General features: G+C 46.6%; 1 protein-coding gene across 8 annotated transcripts in view; it reads right to left on the reverse strand.

Annotated features, from left to right (window-relative positions):
• PPP2R5C (protein phosphatase 2 regulatory subunit B'gamma) overlaps positions 1 to 20377 on the reverse strand; it is a 174640-nt gene that overhangs the window by 136173 nt on the left and 18090 nt on the right. For 7 of the 8 annotated variants that reach the window (XM_033191290.1, XM_033191287.1, XM_033191291.1 and 4 more), the window contains exon 3: positions 13039 to 13204. The exons of the other annotated variant lie outside the window; for it this stretch is intronic. In XM_033191290.1, coding sequence (XP_033047181.1) covers positions 13039 to 13204 — 166 coding nt within the window. The remainder of the gene's footprint in view (positions 1 to 13038; positions 13205 to 20377) is intronic. 8 annotated transcript variants of the gene reach the window in all.

Consider the following 20377-nt stretch of genomic DNA (forward strand, 5'->3'; position numbering starts at 1 on the left):
GCTGGTGTTCTGAACCTAGAGAACTGTGGCATCATGAGCACAGTGCACTGACAGTGCGCTGGCCAGCACTATTTTTTTTTTTTAAACTGGAAACTATATGAGCATGGATGATGTATGCTTTGTTGGGTAAGAATCTGACCTAAAAAAATTGGCTTCACTTCACAGTTTAAAATAGACTTTTTCCTTAGACAGATCAAAGATACCTAACATTCAGCTATGTTCAAAGGCTGCCAGGGAACTTCTGCTTGCCAACAGCAAGGACACAGGCACAGGCACTTGTTGCTGTGTGAGCGAGGCCTGGGAGTGATTAAAGAGGACGGACGAGCTTGTCCACAGGGAAGCTCAGCGTAGGTGAGTGGAGTAGATGAAGTGAAATCTACCCAGAGTGCTGGGGCTGTGTGTGAGACCTTGGTTACTTTCATACTTCCTACAGCTAGTCTGGAAAACCTTTCAATCCAAAGCAAGTACTCACACTCCCTCCTTGTTCTAAGAATGTAGGGAACCAACGCCAAGTAAAAGTATGCATACATCGGAGTGCTTTCATGCTAATTGTTTTTTTTTTTTTTAATTTGCTGACACCCTTAGGAGCCTACACAGTAGGTCAAGTGAGTCACAAGCCTCATTTTCCAAGAGGAAATCTGAGGCGGAGGGAGGTGAAGGGAGTGGTGGGCCTGGTTGAGGTTTTGGCCACCCTCTGTGAAAATGGAGGGGGCAGAGAAAGAGGGCAGAAGGGTTAGGAGGGCTTTTCATTCCTTCGGGGGACACACTGTGTTTCCTGGGTCCTTGGCAGATGCCCAAATGGACGACACAGGCAGACCAGCGCACAACTATTAACACGTATACTGAGTGAATGTGTGTGGTGTGCTCTGCACCCACGCATCCATCCACTGATGAGGGGATATGAGGAATGGGTCCAACCACACAGTGGAATGGCATCAGCCTTCAACGGGAGCGAGGGTCTGGCACATGCTACAACGTGGGGGGACCTGGAAGATACTATGTTTAGGGAAATAAGCCAGGTACAGAAGGACAGATACTGTACGATTCCGCTTATAAGAGGCTGCTACCCTGGGCAAAATCATAGAGACAGAAAGCAGAATGGGGAGGCAGCAACTTACTGTTTAATGGAGTTTTTGTTGGGATGATGAAAAGGTTTTGGGTATGGATAGTGGTGGTGATGTACAGCATTTTGAATGTATTTAATACCACCAAGTTGTACACCTATGAATGGTTAAAATAATAAATAATATGTTTTAACATGTGTATTTTACCTCAGGTTTTTAGTTTGTTTTTTTTTTAGATAAGGACAGTTTGAGCCAGGACAGTTCAGGAAACACTTGAGGAGCAGAGGCAGCAGGGTTCTGGACCAGACAGAAGATGGGAATGTCCAAGGAGTGGTCTCTGTGTGTGGTAATGAGCTAAGATTACAGCTGGCACCTGGAAACCAAACCCCGTGGGTGCCACCCAGAGAGAGCTGAGACCGACCATGGAGTAACGGTCAAGGTCATGTGGGTGGCCCCTGGGCCATGGAGAATGGGTACCCTGGAGAAGCTGGGCTGGCTGGCTGGGCTCAGGCTGTCTGACAGGCAACGGGCTCCCCAGTGTTCCAAAGAGGGAGTGGCCCTGGTGGTGCCTCTCTGTGGCTTAGAGAGGCTGAAGCTAGAATACCACTGTGACTCTGGGCCCACTGGTTCCCTGAGGGCAAGGGCCACCTTGGGTCATTGCTGTGAACACCTCCCCTTGTTTTGAGCAGCACAGATGGCCTGTGTGCTGCCTCACCAATCCAGGGACTGTGTCCTCTCATCAAGATATTAGGGGTAATCACGAGAAGAAACAAAAATCAAAACATGTGAGAGAAGAAAAGACTAACGAAAGCAGAGGTTCCCTGCTTGGCTCTTTCTAAGCCAACTGGAAGAGCAGCAGGCACTCGACAGCTTCCGCACAGTCCATTTTTATTATTCTTCAACTAACAGGCCAGAAGCCAAAGTTCCTGTAAATATATGCATAATCCATTTGTAAGCAGTTAAACCTCTACTTTTATGGTAAAGCTTTCAATTGTATCAGAAAATAGGCAGGGTGCAGTGGCTCACGCCTGTAATCCTAGCACTTTGGAAGGCAGAGGTGGGTGGATCGCTTGAGCCCAGGAGTTCGAGACCAGCCTGGGCAACATGGTGAAACCCCGTCTCTACTAAAAATACAAAAATTAGCTGTGCATGGTGGTGCACACCTGTGGTCCCAGCTACTCAGAAGGCTGAGCTGGGAGGATTGCTTAAGTCTGGGAGGTCCAGGCTGCAGTGAGCTGACATCATGCCATTGCACTCCAGCCTGGGAGACAGCGTGTCTTTAAAAAAAAAAAAAAAAAAAAAAAAAAAACCAGAAAAGAAAAGAAAATAAACTGCTTTGAATGAGGATGAAGTATTGTATTTGCACAAGAGGAAGGCAAGAGATATAAAATATTTAACTGGTATTCAAAAGCCAATTTTAAACAATTCAAGTAAATTCTAACAGTAATGCAATGACTTCTTTCACAAAAGGCCAAATACTCAGCAACTCTTTTACCCCAGGGTCTCTAATTAGCCAATAATAAGTCTTACATTATTCTGCTATAACTTTGACTTCTCCCAGTCTCGTCTTTTCTAAAAATGGCCTCAAAAAACAAGTCCCTGATTAACTTACTCCTCCTATAAGTATCTTTAAAAAAAGGGTCTCTTTATTTAACATTTAACCCTTCTACCTTCTGGTCCAAAAATGTTAAATGAAGGCATTAATTCAGAATAATATTTCAATGAACAGGTCTGAGTGCTATATTCAACCTCATTGTTAAAAAAAATAAAAAAGGCCGGGCGCGGTGGCTCAAGCCTGTAATCCCAGTACTTTGGGAGGCCGAGGCGGGCGGATCACGAGGTCAGGAGATCGAGACCATCCTGGCTAACACGGTGAAACCCCGTCTCTACTAAAAAATACAAAAAACTAGCCGGGCGAGGTGGCGGGCGCCTGTAGTCCCAGCTACTGGGGAGGCTGAGGCAGGAGAATGGCGTGAACCCGGGAGGCGGAGCTTGCAGTGAGCTGAGATCCGGCCACTGCACTCCAGCCCGGGCTACAGAGCGAGACTCCGTCTCAAAAAAAAATAAAAAATAAAAAATAAAATAAATAAAAAAAATAAAAAAATGAAATACCTTTTTCTACTTACCAAATAACTACTACTTTTACATGATCTCAGCGTTGGAGAGATATGATGGACAGGCAGCTCACACACTCTGGGGAGAGTATGTGGTGCCACTCTCTGCAAAGTGTGTAGACAATATCTATTAAGTGTTTTTGAAAATCCCTGCTCTTTGATCCAGTACTTCCTTCATCAAGTTTAAGGAAAGGTTCAAAGATGTGAACAACAATGGTAACAAAAGATTAACAGAACAGTATCATTTATAATGGCTGAAAAACTGGGGTATCCACAGAATGAAATAATAAACGGTTGCTAAAAATAATGCCTTTCATTCCCACTAATGTCAGAAACAAGACAAGTATGCCCACTCTCACCACCACTATGTAACATTTTACTGGAATTGTTTTACTGAATTTATTAGTAAATTCAACTGGAGAGAAAGACATGTGAGTTTACAATTATAAACAGAGGTGAAATTATCTGCAGATGCTCTAATACCTGAATATTCAAAAGAATCAACTGAAAAACTGATGAAAACAATCAGGTAATTCAGTAAGGAAGCAGGTTATGAAAGCAAGACCCCCAAATTCAATAGCCTTCATATAAACAACTAATAACTAGAAGACACAATGGAAGAAAATACCTCATTTACAACAGCGATGATAATTGATTATCTAGGCTTTAGCTTAGTAGGAGACATGCAAAACCTACAAGGGAAACTTAAAAACAGCCATAAAGGACATGAAAGTGGCCTTGGAAAATAGTCACAGCAAACTCTTAGAGGAGGCAAACATCACAAGAGGCCAGCCCTGCCTCAGATAGTTGCAAAATGTAACAGGATCTCAACAAAAATGCCAACAGTCGCCAGGCATGGTGGTGCATGCCTGTAATCCCAGGTACTTGGGAGGCTGAGGCAGGAGGATCATTTAAGCCCAGGAGTTCAAGACCAGCTTGGGCCACATCGCATGGCCCTGTCTCTAAAATAAATAAACAAATAAATAAATAAAGTCAACAGCCATTTCTTTCTGCAACGACTATGGGTCAATTCAAAGTTCCAACTGTTTGCAGTAATATCAATATTGTTTTGGGGAACTGTTTAAGAGAATATACCCATAATTATATTAATGATGCTAGAAATCAACATTTTCAGTGTAAGACAGAGATAAAACTATGAAAAGCCAAGAAATGAGTGAAAACGATAAGAACAGGAGGCAGGGAAGTTCTGGGGCAGAAGAGGCAGGTCCTCGGTGAGGGCCCCAGCCTCAAGCTGAAAAGCCTGGAACCTTGGCCCAAAGTGAGAACATGCATCCCTGTTTTCTCACTCGAATGTTGCCTTTTCCAAAACCACCAATGGCTTGCCCCGTACCACCATCCCATGCCCATAAAAACCCCAGGCTCAGCTGGCAGAGAGAAGAGAAGCAACTGGACATTGCAGACTACAGTTGGATGTTGGAAAGAAGTGGCTCGACTTCAGAGGGACAGCTTGATGATGTAACTTCAGAGATGAATCTGGATGGAGACAGCTAGACTTCAGGGGAAGATTACCTTCCCACTCTGTCTCCTTTCTAGCTTCCCTTCCCACTGAGAGCTACTTTCGCTGGCAATAAAATCTCCTTCATTTACCATCTTCAATTCGTTCGTGCAACTTCATTCCTCCTAGATGCTGGACAACAACTCGGGTTCCATGAGTGCGGGTGTAAAAGGTTGTCACACTGACCCTCCACTGAGCTGTTAACACTTAAGTTATCCACGGATGGCAGAGCTAAAAGAGTATTGCAACACTTTCTCTGGGGCTTCAGGGATCACAGGGACCAAAGACGCTGCCATGCGGCTGGTATGGGGTTTGCTCCTGCTGGTGCCCAAAAGTGCTCGCCCTGGCTCCTGCACCAGCTCACCTGCCCTCCCCCTCCCATAAGGGGTGGAGCAGCGAGTAAGTGGAGTTCGCCCCTGCTGGTGCTGAACAGGGCAGCTAGTTCCCACACCCATGCACTCCAGTTTCCGCCCGTGAAGTGCTCAGGGAAATAACCTGCTTCAAAAACACTATAATGTTAAAATTAAATTTAAAATATCAATATGAATGTACAATTCAGAAAATTTATATTCTAGCTCCCTCCACTGAAAGCATTTAAAAGTAAGGTCAGACCAGTAGCAATAAACATCCCTCTGACCCAGATTTTGGTTGCTAATATATTTACCACTGAGAGGAACCTGGGCTCTTTGAAAAATGTCTGATTTGGCCACGCATGGTGGCTCATGCCTGTAGTCTCAGCACTTTGGGAGGCTGAGGTGGGTGAATCACTTGAGGTCAGGAGTTTGAGACCGGCCTGGCCAACATGGTGAAACCCCGTATTTATGAAAAATACAAAAATTAGCTGGGCTTGGTGGCACACACCTGTAATTCCAGCAACTTGGGAGGCTGAGGCAGGAGAATCACTTGAACGTGGCAGGTGGAGGCTGCAGTGAGCCAAGATCGCACCATTGTACTCCAGCCTGGATGAGACAGCGAGATTGTCTCAAAAAAAAAAAAAAAAAAAAAAGACAAAAAGAAAAAAGAAAAAGAGAAATGGCTGATTTTAAGTCTGGGGAAGAGAAGCTACTAAATGAGCCCAAGGGATATCTCACTGTGTCAGAAATCAAGGAATCAAAAATAAACGAGGCTATGTAAAAAAAACCACAGTAGCACTGTGGCACTCAGTGATTGAAATTATGCCATCTGAACACCAGAAAGACTAATGATTTTAGCACACAAAAACACACTGAAATCAACAATAATACATTAGTCCACAATGATATTAAAACAAAGAGAAAGCTAGAAAAAAGCTTCAGCTGTCACCATTAGAGGAAACTGGTAATAAGAGACAAAGAATTAAGCTTATCCTCCTTTTTCAGTAGGAGTTCCACTTCAAGATAACCAAGTATCTCTGGTTGGTAAGAAAAATCACTGCTTTCAGAAGAATGTTAGAATAAATGTTGAATTCTCTAGTGAAACTACTGACTCAGGAAAGGATTATCAACTGTTGTTCAAGACATTAGCATATGGTTGACAGGGAATACACATTGGCAGGACGCCAAAATATACACTGCAGATTATTACTAGACTTTTTGAGTTGTAAAGGGAAACACGTAACTGTTCAATAGAGATATCAATCTATCATCAACTGAATTCACTAGTAAAACTGAAAATTTAGCATCACTTCTGATGATAGGCAACCAGAGGCTATGCATCCCTCACAATAATGACACTATCTCCTAAGTTATAAAGCATTGCCTTTGATGTACTTCAGCCAAAAAAAGATTTCCATTTTCAGGAACCACAGGGGGGAGGTAAGTGGGATATATTGCAGCACAACTGGATCAGCTAATTTAACAAACCAATGTTGTGGTTTTAGGCACTCCCAGATTGGCAGTGCCTCCAGGTGTCTGGCAGAGCAAAAACAAATCCCTATTGAACAAGACACTTTGATTCTAGGTTTCAATTTATTTCAATATCTGAATATAATGACCAATATACAATAAAAAAAAAAAATCAGGTACACAAGGAAATAAGACATCATGAACAAAATGTGACAAACACATCAGATACTAGTATGACCTGACACAGGCTATAAAACAGCTGTGTTTACTATTCTTATGACAAGTTTTGATGGTGTGTTCAAGAGAATAGGAAAATATTTTAAAATGACACTGCAGACTGAAAAAAGAACCAAACAGAACTTTCACCAATGAAAAAAAAAACCAAAAAACCTGAAATTAAAAGCTCAAAAGAAGGGTTTAACACATATAGACACATCTGAAGATTTACAATGAATAACAAAAACTGAGAAGTATGCGTTTCAAAACTCTCATATCAACTTAACAGGGCAATCTTATGTCTACTGACGATAATAATAAAAACATTGTGGGTGTATTTTGTAGCTCACTTCTGTAATAATTTATTTTTATTGTATTTTATTTTCTGATAAAATAAAGGACTCATAGCTGGGATAACATACTGTTACAATTCAACAACAAGAAGACAACCAACTTTTTTTTTTCTTTGAGACGGAGTCTCGCTCTGTCACCCAGCCTGGAGTGCAGTGGCCGGATCTCAGCTCACTGCAAGCTCCGCCTCCCGGGTATACGCCATTCTCCTGCCTCAGCCTCCGGAGTAGCTGGGACCACAGGCGCCCGCCACCTCGCCCGGCTCGTTTTTTTTTTTTGTATTTTTTAGTAGAGACGGGGTTTCACCGTGTTAGCCAGGATGGTCTCGATCTCCTGACCTCGTGATCCGCCCGTCTCGGCCTCCTAAAGTGCTGGGATTACAGGCTTGAGCCACTGCGCCCGGCCGACAACCAACTTAAAAATAGACAAAAGATACATACAAGTAGACATCTCATCAAAGAAGGCAGACAAATGGCTAACAGGCATATGAAAAGATGCTTAATATTTCCAGTCACTGGGGAAATGCAAATTGAAACCACAGTGAGACACCATTACACACCCACAAGAATTAGGCTATAATCAAAAAGACAATAATAATACTGGCAAGAATGTGGACACATCCTCATACATTGCTGGTGGAAATGTAAAATAGTGCAACCACTTTGGAATACATTTTGGCAGTTTCTTTTTCTTTTTCTTTTTCTTTTGAGACAGTCTTGCTCTGTCGCCCAGGCTGGAGTGCAGTGGTGTGATCTCAGCTCACTGCAAGGTGTGATGTCAGCTCACTGCAACTTCTACCTCCCAGGTTCAAGCGATTCTCCTGCCTCAGCCTCCTGAGTAGCTGGGGCTACACGCGCCCGCCGCCACACTTGGCTAATTTTTTTGTATTTTTAGTAGAGATGGGGTTTCACCGTGTTAGCCAGGATGGCCTTGATCTCCTGACCTTGTGATCTGCCTGCCTCAGCCTCCCAAAGTGCTGGGATTACAGGCGTGAGCCACGGTGCCCGGCCAGCAGTTCCTTAAAAAGCTAAACATAAACTTGCCATACAAGCCAGGAATTCCACTCCTAGGTATCTACTCAAGAGAAATGCAATAGATGCTCACACAGGCCTCTATGCAAATGTTCACAGCAGCAGTTACTCATAGCAGCTAAGAAACAGCCCAAATGTCCATTAACTGGTGAATGGATAAACACAACGTGGTATATTCATCTGACTGAATATGACGCAGCATTAAAAAGAAACTAACTACTCAACACAGATGAACCTCAAAAACATTACAGCAGATGTAAAAGACTACCTATGGTATGATTTCGCTTATATGAAGTGTCTGGAAGAAAGTAAGTCTAGAGACAGAAAGCAGATCAGTGGGTGCCTGCATCTGGGGTTGGGCGTGGAAATTAATGGTGAATGGGCACGAGGTAACTTTTGGAGGAAGATGGAAACATTCTAAAATAGAACTGTGGTGATGGTTGCACAACTCTACGTATTTGCTAAAATAACTAAATTTTCCAGTTACAATGGGTAAATTTTAGGATATGTAAATTATGCCTCAATTAACTCTAAAAAAGAAAAGCCTATGACTTGAAAAGTTAGGGAAAAAAAGAAAATCTAGGGATAGGGCTGAAAGTTACACTCAGAGTGAATACATGGCTTTAAATCATTTTATTCTTGGCCGGGCGCGGTGGCTCAAGCCTGTAATCCCAGCACTTTGGGAGGCCGAGACGGGCGGATCACGAGGTCAGGAGATCGAGACCATCCTGGCTAATACGGTGAAACCCCGTCTCTACTAAAAAATACAAAAAACTAGCTGGGCGACGAGGCGGGCGCCTGTAGTCCCAGCTACTCGGGAGGCTGAGACAGGAGAATGGCGTGAACCCGGGAGGCGGAGCTTGCAGTGAGCTGAGAGCCGGCCACTGCACTCCAGCCTGGGCAGCAGAGCAAGACTCCGTCTCAAAAAAAAAAAAAAAAAAAAAAATTATTTTATTCTTAAAAAGCAAACTAAAAATAAGTGAACCCTCTACTCAACTTAATAAATGACGAAAAGGTTAAAATAAAAGACACAGGATAATTAAAGATAAAAGTGCAGATGAATAATATTGAACACAAACAGAACAGTCAAAAGAAAAATGAACTTACAAGGAGACATAACCACCACAGATGGGGAAGAGATTAAAAGGGCCATTAAACAATGACCATATACTAGTGAACAGACCCCCCTTTCTAAATGAACCCACTATGAAAAGAAGCTACAGATGTTTCATAGAGAAAAGCAACAGGCCCACTGAGTTCCAAGTCAGCCTTTCAACCCTATTTCATGGACACATTCCACATTGTATTGTTTCTGAAATCCAGGTCCATCTCATCATCCCTGTCATGAGGTGGCAGTGTGAGGGAGCTGCGGGAAAAGCTTCTGCAGGCCACCCCAGGAACCATCACGAAGTGCTGGTGACAACGAATCTTAGATGGGGCAAAATACAGGTTTATGAAAAAGAAGTAAACCATAGACCAGCTCCATGTAGTAAATATGGAAGCAAATACTCTAAAGAAAATTAGTTCCAAACACTATGAAAACACAGTGACAAAATTGACAAAATGCAAAGATACTTCAAAACCAGAAAAAGCTGTCAACACAGCAATTATAATAGTAACATCTTAAAGAGAAAAATCATATGGCATTTGACCAAATTCAGCAGCGGTACCCACCTAGCATGCACTGGCATGGCGCCAACCAGCCTGCATGGGTCCAGGAAGAGTCCTGTGAGCGTGGACTCTGGAGCACCAACAGCCTTGCAAAGCCTGCTTACCAGAAACCAAGAGCCACTTTCCCATCAAACTAGGAAATGCCGAAGCCATTTACTGAAACGGGAGAAAACAGGAATGCCTGTTATCACCTCTGCTCTAGGTTTTGTTGGTCCTTCTTAGTGGCAGAATAAAATTAAAATAACTGGTGTATGTTGGCACAAATAGTGGAAGAGAGATAAAAGAATCCATTGCAAACAACAGGACTATATATGCAGACTGTAGTGGAAACATTAAGACTAATACGAAAATGTGGTAAGGTGATGGCAAAATATTTAAAAACCAATAGCTCTAGATGAGATTAGCAAAAACCAATCAGAAGTGGAAATGGGAAAAAATATAACCCAGTCACAAGAGTGACAAGCAAAAGCTATAGAGTATTTAGAAATAAATTTACTGGAAAGTTAGAGATTTACAAGAAAACCATAAAATTTTATAAGTCAGAAAACAAGACCCAGAAAAATGGGGGATATATACCATCCTCCTAGCTGGAAAAAAGATATCAATTTTCACCAAATTAATATGTAACTTTAATTCCAATCAATTATTGTTTTTCTGAACTAGATGAAATTATTTTAGTATATATACAGAAACATTAATGTTTTAGAACAGCCAAGAAATAATTATCAAACAAGACCAGTGAGGGGAACTGGCTTGATCCATGTGAAATCCTCCTGGATATGTGGATTTACTATGGAGAATTTACTCTTTTCGGGAACAGTGAAAATGTAAGTGTCAGTGGAAGTACATTGCATGCCATTCTTACTAGGTATAATAAAAAATGAAGGAAATGGAGATTGAGAATAGAAAACAGATGTAGAACAGATGTAGAACAGATGTGGAAAGAGGCTTGTGCAGAGACTCCTCAGAAGAGGTAAAGGAAGTACGCTGGAGGCCGGCATACACCGGTACTTGCATGGGCTGTGCCCCACGCGTGGAATAATATATGACGACAAAACTGACAAATGCAAAGCTGGTTCAAAACCGGAAAAATCTATCAACACAGCAATTATAATCTTAACATCTTAAGGAGAAAAATCATACGGCATTTGACCAAACTCAGCAGCAGTACACACCCAGCATGCACTGGCTGAGGTAGGGCATGCATGGAAAGGTGGGCACATGGCCAACCTTCTGTATCATGGCAGATCCAAGCCCCAGCTGTGATGGGCATTAGGGACAGGGCTTGGGATACGAAGGCCCAATGATGGCTACACAAAGCCTTTTCCCTCCCTCTGACTCTCGGCCTCCGGAGGGTACTGGAAGGAGGAGTCGGTACCTATCCCTTTCCTTGCTATCTCACCAGCGGGTTGCTCACTCCAGGAGAATAGGGGCTTGGTTTTGTTTAATTCTGTAACCCTAGTACCTAGAATAGCTTACACAGGCGCTCAACACATATTTGCTGAATGAATGAACAGCATGAGAAACGTATATTCTATTTGGGAAGAGGAAGACTAATCAAAAATGACTTAGCATGCATATTATCTACCACAAAGGTAAACCAATTATAAGCCAAATACAGTACAAGCTCTAGAAAATGCAAGCGAGAACCTGGATTTCTTTTTTTTGTTTGTTTGAGACGGAGTCTCGCTGTCACCCAGGCTGGAGTGCAGTGGCCAGATCTCGGCTCACTGCAAGCTCCGCCTCCCGGGTTCACGCCATTCTCCCGCCTCAGCCTCCCAAGTAGCTGGACTACAGGCGCCCGCCACCACCTGCAGCTAATTTTGTTTTTGTATTTTTAGTAGAGATGGGGTTTCACCTTGTTAGTCAGGATGGTCTAGATCTCCTGACCTGGTGATCTGCCCTCTTCGGCCTCCCAAAGTGCTGGGATTACAGGCATGAGCCACTGTGCCCGGCCGAGAACCTGAATTTCTAGCAAGTGGGGTACAAGAAAATTCATCAACCCATAAATCCACCCACCCATCCACTCACCCATAAATCCACCATCTACCCAGCCTCCCTCCCTCCCTCCCTCCCTCCTTCCACCTGGCAAATCTGATATCTGCTTCACAGTGTGGAAGGCCTGGGAATACAGCTATAAACATGACAGACTGCTGCTCTCACTGAGTTCATATTTACTTTTTTTTTCCCAAGACAGGATCTCACTCTGTCATCCAGGTTGGAGTGCAGTGGCACGATCATGGCTCACTGTAGCCTTGGTCTCCCAGGCTCAAGCAATCCTCCCACTTCAGCCTCCCGAGTAGCCGGGGCCACAGGTGTGTGCCACCATGCCCAGCACATTTTATTTTTTTGTAGAGACAGTCTCCCTATGTTGCCTAGGCTGGTCTCGAACTCCTGGGCTCAAGTGGTCCTTCTGCCTCAGTCTCCCAAAGTAATGGGATTATAAGCGAGAGTCACTGGACTGGTTGCTGAATTAATATTCAGTGGAAATTAATTATAAAAGATCCATTATTATAAATTTAAGGTATGAAAAATGATATTTTATTTAGTATATCTGTCTTATATTTTAGTAATTATAAAGGCTTTAAGAAGTTCACATTTGACTTTAGGGTCCTTACTCTGTTTTCCTTGATAAGGGTTTAAGCACCTCAATCTCAAAATCTAAAGGAAGACTTTTAGCGATTAAACAACCTGAGATTGAAAGGGATGGCTGTGTCATTTGGGGAGAAATTCAAAGTAAAGAGCACTTTTTCCTAATTTCATATAAGGAATGCTTGAGGTAATCCCTAATGACTCATAACAAAGCAAGTCCATAATGTACTATAGTCCTTACTTTAGAAATGTAGAGAACTTCAACGATAATTTTGACAATTATTCTACTTGGAGTAATTCCTTTCAGAATTGCTACAGTTCTAAGACATACAAATGAGAAGTAATTTAAAAGAAAAACTGGCTAGCTTAATACCATAAATAAAAAGATGTTCAGCTTTTCCTGTTTTCTTAGTGTATTATGTCTATACTATGTTGTTAAACTTTTATCTTAAATAGCTCTGGAACTTAAAATGTTAATTGAGTAAACAAGTTAATGACATTCAACCTAAAAAAAAAAACAAAACAAAAAACACCTCAATAAAGAAAAGACGACCCTGCAAAATACAAACACAGCAAAGGAATAGGTTAGCACACTATCAAAACATCGCTCCTTCACTCCAATAGCCACAATTTAACTTTTAAAAGACAAATAAAAATTACCTTTTAAGGATGGTAGTTTTTGAAGTTCTCTATTATTGCTTGCGCTAAACCTTGAAGAATTTTGCCGTTTGTCTTTCTTCACTATGGGCTGAGAGACTGGTACTTTTATTTTAGCAGATACTGTAGACGGGACAGCAACAAGGCTGTTTTTCCTGACGGAAATTTGCTTCCAAAACAAAAACAAAAACAAATGAATATGTACAATGGTTGTATTTTTTAGCACTATTAAAATATAGAAAAGCATATACACGAGTCTTACTCTGGGGCATTCCCCTTCACTCCATGGAAGACATCATTCCTTAGAGTGGCTGGAGTATGGGGCTTGTGTCCCACCTTCAGCAATGCTAGACTGAGAGATTCAAAGATACACCTAATTTCTCGTATCTTCCTTCAAACTTTTGATTGCTAAATATTTACCACATAAGTTGATGTGGCAGACTAAATAATGACCCCTAAAGATGTCCACATCCCAATTCCTGGAACCAGTGAATATGGGACCTTGCTTGGCAACAGGGACTCTGCAGATGGGATTCAGTTAAAAATCTTGAAATGGGAAGATGATCCTGGATCATCCTGGTGGGCCCAAGGGAATCACATAGGTCATTACAAGAGGGAGGCAGGAGGGAGACAAGAGAAGGCAATGGGATGACAAAAGTAGGGGTCAGAGAGAGATGTGAAGATGCTACATGGCTGGGTTGGAAGATGCAGGGAAGTGGCCACGAGCCAAGGCAGGCAGGCGGCCTCTAGAAGGTGGGAAAGGCTGGAAATAGATTCTCCTCTAGAACCTCCAGAGCCATCACCACCCTGCTGACACCTTCATTTTGGCCTCATTTCAGACCTGCATGCCAGAATTGTAACATAGTAAGTTTATGCTCTTTGGAGCTGCTGCATGTGTAACTTGTACAGTGGTGCAAGGAGATGAATACAGCTGAGTATCTCACAAAATGCTAGATGTTCCCTGCTGGCTCACCATTCAGCCTTGAACATGTGTCTGAGTGCTTTCCCTTGAGCCCCAGGAAAAGGCTCTGCTGGAGCGGTTCTGCTGCTATTGTCCCAGGCTCCCGGTGTGTGTGCCCATTCCCAGGCTGCACTATAGCTCCAGGGTTGGTCAACACCCCTGTGGCCAACCTGCAACGCTGCCATCTGAACTACTCAGTAGAGGCGGAGAGAGTCTGAGGATGCACGAAGCAGAGGAACCAGGGGTCCCTGTCATCCACACAGGCCAAAGGAGCTCACCAAGGGGGTCTGTGGAGCTCAGCTGTCCTCTGGTCCCCCCAGCTGAAGGGCTCTCTGGGTAGCAAGCAGTGACCTGGCCCACAGCTATTTGCTGCCACCACTGTCCAGCAGTGACAGCAAACAGCTGCTGTGTCGACCGTCAAGATGATTTATACAATGTGCTTATTGCCCACCCTTCTTGTCTGCCCAAAGAAAGGGAGTCTGTGTCTGCTGCCTATGTGCGCTTTAAAAAGGCTGTCCCGCTCCGAGACAGTTTGCTTCTGTGTCCCCACCCAAATCTCATCTCAAATGGTAATCCTCATGAGCCGAGGGAGGGACCTGGTGGGAGGTGACTGGATCGTGGGGAGAGTTTCCCCCATGTTGATCTTGTGATAGTGAGTTCTCACGAGATCTGATGGCTTAAAAGTGTTTGGCAGCTCCCCCCTCCCTTTCTCTCTCTCTCTCTCTCTCTCCTGCCACTGTGTAAGAAGTGCCTTGCTTCCCCTTTGCCTTCTGCCATGATGGTAAGTTTCCTGAGGCCTCCCCAGCTATGTGAAACTGTTAGTCAATTACACATCTTCTGTTTATAAATTACCCAATCTCAAGTAGTTTTTTATAGTGAAAATGAACTAATATAGACTCCATCCTGGAGACACAAACCCATCCAGTTTAGGGTCAAGGAGAGTAGACACACCAACTGCAGCCCCAAACATTAATTTGTTCTCATCCTTGAATGAAATTTTCGTAAGCAATAAGAGCTGCTTTACTTTCTACTAAGGTGCTTAGGAATGCCTGCAAAGAGCTGTCTGATGTGACATACTGCCGGAACAGCAGGCAGACTCTGACCTGGGAGGCAGGGGCCTGGGTTCCCTTCCCTTCTCTCCCTCGGTCTGTGGCTTTTTTCGCAAAAGGTACTTTCTTGGGCTCTGAGCTTGACATCTGTCAATCTTTTATCATGAAAGCCTGGGTCTTTCTTCCCTAAAAGCCCCTCCATAACCAGCTCCTCCGCAGATCCCCCAGTTAGACAGTTTCTACTCCGCCTTCTCTGGGCGCCCCTGGCATTGATTCCACAGTCTGGGGGAGCTGCTCCTAGGAGCTGCCCCGGCTTTAGATGTTCAGTCACATATGTGCGTGTTCCAGTAGGTAACCCTCTCCATCTCCTTTTCATTTCACTATAGTGCCAGCCCAGCACTCACAGCGAGGACCTTGGGTGGAGGCCAATGACAGGGCTCCCCCGTGGCTTCTGACCCCAGCTGGAAGGTCAGCCGCATGGAAGGTGGCCCAGCCTGGGGAGCTCAGAGGCAAGCCCATGGGTCCTGACTGCCATGGGGACACACTGAGGATAGGCTTCTGCCCCTGAGACAATAAGAAGTCAGCCCTCGGGCACAGTCTTGAAGGGGCCCTTGGCCCTTTGGCCACCATGCCCCACTCCTCTCTCTTGTCAGGGCCAAGGCCAGAGAGAGGAGCCACTCTGCCGGCCCTGCCCAGACCACCCACCCGCTGCCTGCCCCACAACACTGTGACCTGATGCTCCCATGGGACATCAGCTCAGGAGGGCAGGGTCTGTCTGCATGAGACACTGCCTGTCCCTGGGAAGGTGAGGTGACTTCCCTGAGGAAGGAGCTGCAGAGCTGCCCAAAGCAGATGCCACCAAGAACTTGGGCTCAAAGAGGGGAAGAAGGAGAGAGAGGGGGGAAAGGGGGGGGAGGGGGAGAGAGAGGGGAAGAAAGGGGGGGAAGGAGAGAAAGAGAGAGGAGGGGAGAGAGGGAGGAGGAGGGAGAGAAAGGAGAGGGGGAGAGAGGGAGGGGACAAAGAGAGAAAAAGGGGGAGAGAGAGAGGGGGATGGGGGAGAAAGGGTGGGGGAGGGGCAGAAAGAGAGGAGGAGAGAGGAAGGGGGGAGGGGGAAAAAGAGAAGGGATAGAGAGGAAAGGGGGAGGGGGAGAGAAGAGAGAGGGGGGAGGGGGAGAAAGGAGGAGAGGAGGAGGGGGAGGGGGAGAAAGAGAGGGGGGAAAGGGGGAGGGGGAGGGTGAGAAAGACAGAGAGGGGGAGAGAGGGAGGGGAGAAAGAGAGAGGGGGGAGGGGGACAGAAGGGGGAGGAGGAAAAGGAGAGAGGGAGGGAAGCCGGGAGGGGGAGAAAGAGAGGGAGGAGAGAGGGAGGGGAAGGGGGAGAAAGAGAGAGGGGAGAGAGAGGGAGGTGGAGAAAGAAAAAGCAGAAAGAGAGGGAGGGGAGAAAGAGAGAGATGGGGAGAGAGGGAGGGGAAGGGGGAGAAAGACGGGGGAGGGAGGAAGGGGGAGAAAGAGGGAGGGGAAGGGGGGAGGGGGAGAAATAGGGAGGAAAGAGGGGGAGGGGGAGAAAGGGAGAGAAAGGAAAGAGAGGGAGGGGAGGGGGAGAAAGAGAGGGGAGACAGAGGGAGGGGAGAAAGAGAAAGGGGGAGAGGGGGAGAAAGGGGGGAGAGAGGGAGGGGGATGGGGAGTAAGAGAGGAGAGAGAGGGAGGGGAGGGGGAGAGAAACGGAAGAGGGGGAGAAAGGGGGGGAAGAAAGGGCGAGGGGAGAAAGAAGGGGGAGAGAGGGAGGGAGGGAAGGAGAGAGAGAGGGAAGGAGGAACACAGGGAGAGAGGGAAGGAGGGAAGGAGAGCGAGCGAGCGAGGGGCTCCCTTGGGAGCAGCTGCCCAGGGCGGGTGGGCGCAGACGAGGGTGGGAGCGGGCGGTGGGGCGGGATCCTGGGTGCCGCTCCGGGACGCCTGGCCACGGCCACGGCGAGAGGACGAAGCCCCCGAGACGGGACCGAAAGGAAATGGGAGAGCGCGGTTCGCGCGTGGCCAAGCAGAGGGTTGGAGGCGCAGCGCAGGAGGCCAGATGCGCATCCTCCACTTCTTCCCCGGGGAGCCAGCTCCCCTCCTCCGGGCTCTGGGGCGAGGCGAGACCGCGGCCTGGGGCCCATGCCCGAGGCTCTGGAGGCGGCCGGCGGAAGCTGAGGGTCTCCTTGGAAAGCCGCGACAGACGACACTCTTGAGAAAACGTGGTTGGGGCAGAGGGGTGCGTCAGGCGCCCAGGAAGGCGCAGGCTAGCTAGGACAGGGGCGGGGAGGCTGGGGGGCGGCAGGAGGGCCCGGCGGGAGCCCACGCGGGTCCGTGGCGACAACAGGAGTGAGGTCGAGCCTGGCCCCACATGTACAGCGCGCCCGGCAGCCTAGCGGCTCAGGGGCCAAAGCCGCCAAGGTCGCTGTGCCACCGGGAGACGCAGGGCGGGTTGAGGCTTGGGAGGGTGGGGAAGGTCTGAAGGGGTCCCTGGGCAGAGGACACAAGCCAGGGTCCCGGGAAACACGGGGGCTGTAAACAAGCCCTCCTCCTGGGCGCCAGACACCACCAACACCGCGGGTTCGTGGACAGCCCGGAGGGGACCCTGCCGCAGCCCGACACCCGGCTCCCTCCCTGCTCCTCGGATGTCCCGTAAAACTGCAAAGACTCCTCTGGTGGCGGTGGCGGCACTGCAAGGCACCTGTAGCTTGAGGGAGACAGCTAGGGAGGAAGGCTGGGGAGCGGCTGCTCCGTGTTACATTCCATGGTTCAGGCCGAGCTGGTGCATCCTTAGCTTACAGAGAGGAAAGCAGGGCTCAGGTTGTGGGGTGAGCGCCTGAAATCACCCAGTCAGTGCTGCAGCCAAGTCGGAGCCTCAGTCCCTGGACTCTGGGTCTGGGGTTGAGCCAAATGCTGGGCCCCAATTCCCCCCTTACACCCCATACCCGAGCAATTCCATGCTCCAGTGCCTCTCAAAATCCTCCCTTTCTGCAATTTTATCATAAACGGAACAAACTGCCACCACTTATGTGCTAAGGACTAAGTGATATGCCACTTAAGTATTTTTAACGTCGGAAAGTCCAGCCTGAATCTGATCAAGCCCTGAGGTCTAACCACCAGTTCTTAGGAAAATATGAGAGAGAGGGGAGTGTGTTAACCAACAGGGATGCGATCTGCACGCAGGGAAGGTGGGGGAATGGCAGGAGGTGTCCTCCCCGCAGCACCCGGCAGTCGCGCCACCACACTTTAGCCCAGGTGAGCCTCCGCTGTGGGCCTGACCGTTACATGCAAGCAGCCCCTCCCCCAAGCGGTGACAACTAAGAACGTCTCCAAACATTGCCAAATGTCCTGGGGCGGGGAGGGGGGGGGACGACAAAATCACCCTTGGTTGACTATCATATCCCTCAAATGTATGGGAACAGCCTGATTTAACAATTAAATTTCAGGGAGAAAAAGGAGAGGAGGAACCAGCACATATCACAACCTAGTGTAGTGTATGTACCTGATTTGGATCTCAGGACTCAATTCAATTCAGGACCCAAACCAACCAACTGAAAAAGGGAGGAGGGGAGGGGAGATTTAATGCTTACTCCTGAGAGTAAGCAATTGCAGTTAATATTCTTAGGTGTGACAATCACGTTCTGGTTCTTAGAGTCCTTGCTGTAGGATACCACAGGTGGGACTTACAAATAAAATATGACTGAGATTTGCTTCAAAATAATGTAGTGTGGGAAGAGGGCCGTGCCCGTGGAGGAGGAGGCCTGGATAAGACAAGACTGCATGTGGATGACGGCCAAGGCTGGGCAACAGGGACCTGGGGCTTCCCTATACCATTCCCTCGACTACTGTGTATGTGAAAATAGTCCAAATGAACACGTTATTCCTCCCTGCATTAACTCCAGCTTCTATAGACCAGACACTCAGAACACCTTCCCTCATCTTTCTCCCGATCATATTTTCAGTGTTGGTGGTACAGTGATGACCACAGCTGCCTCCAATCATATTTTCATACGCTTCCCGGACTGACTTTTCCAAAGGTCCATCAGCCCACTGCCCTGCTCACAAGATGCCAGTGGCTCCCCACTTGCCTGCAGGAGAAAGTTCAAACTCCATAGCATGGGGTCTGAGCTCAGCCGCTGTCTCCCCTACACTTATTCTTCCAGGACTCACCTCTCCATGTATGGGAGAGATGAGTCTCTCCTTTACATCAGGAATGCCGGGCCACTCTCAGATGCTCAAATGTTTTCTGACCCTGCCCTGTTTCAATGCCTGTTTCTTCAGCGTGAAATGCCCTCTCCTGTTTCCAAACTCTCACCCCCACACAAAGCTTTTGATCTACTCAGCCTTCAGTTCTAGCTCAAACGCCATTCTCTTTAACGTGTTCCCCACTCCTCACACGTGCAGTCAGGCCCCACCATCTCCTCAGTGTTCTCAGGAGGGTTCCCTTACACTTACGTCAGGCTCGGAATCCCATGTCTGCTTCTACAAAGAGATTCTGAGCTTGTTGAGAGCACGGACACATCTCATGTCCCCGGTATCTGGCAACACTCAGGCAGGCTCCAGAGCTTGCTGCATCTCCTTCACACAATCACTCTCTCAAGTCCTTAATTCCAGCCTTCACACAACCACTTCCATGCACACTTGGTGTTCCAGCAATATACCAAACTACTTGTCCTCCCAGACAAAACCTAGTTTTGCATGTCTTTTCAGATATTTTATTTATGTTTAATTTTTTTTTTTTTTGAGACAGGGTCTGTCACTCAGGTTGGGGTGCAGTGGCACAACCATGGCTCACTGCAGCTTCAACCTGCTGGGCTCAAGTGATTCTCCTCCTTCAGCCTCCTGAGTAGCTTAGTCTACAGGCATTCGCCACCACGTCTGGCTAATTTTTGTGTTTTTTGTAGAGACAAGTTCTCACTATGTTGTCCAGGCTGGTCTTGAACTCCTGAGCTCAATCTTCCCACTGTGGCCTTCCAAAGAGCTAGGATTACAGGTGTGGTGAGCCACTGCACCCAGCCTCAGATCTTTTAAAAGTGCATTTGGCTCAAGGTAGTACGATACTGGCATAAGGACAGACATACAGACTGATGGAATACAATTGAGAGCCAAGCCCATTCACTGGGAAAAGAACAGTCTCTTTAACACATGATGCTGGGACAAGTGGAGAGCCACATGGACAAGAATGAAGTTGGATGCCCCCTCACACCACAGGAAAAAATCTGATTCAACATGGATCACAAACCTAAACAGAAGAGCTGAAACCACGCAACTCTTAGAAGAATACAAAGGTAAAGCTTCATGGCCCTGGATTTGACAATGGTTCCTT

The sequence above is a fragment of the Trachypithecus francoisi genome, unplaced genomic scaffold (genome assembly GCF_009764315.1).
Source record: "Trachypithecus francoisi isolate TF-2019V2 unplaced genomic scaffold, Tfra_2.0 Lachesis_group3, whole genome shotgun sequence".
NCBI classification, from domain to species: domain Eukaryota; kingdom Metazoa; phylum Chordata; class Mammalia; order Primates; family Cercopithecidae; genus Trachypithecus; species Trachypithecus francoisi.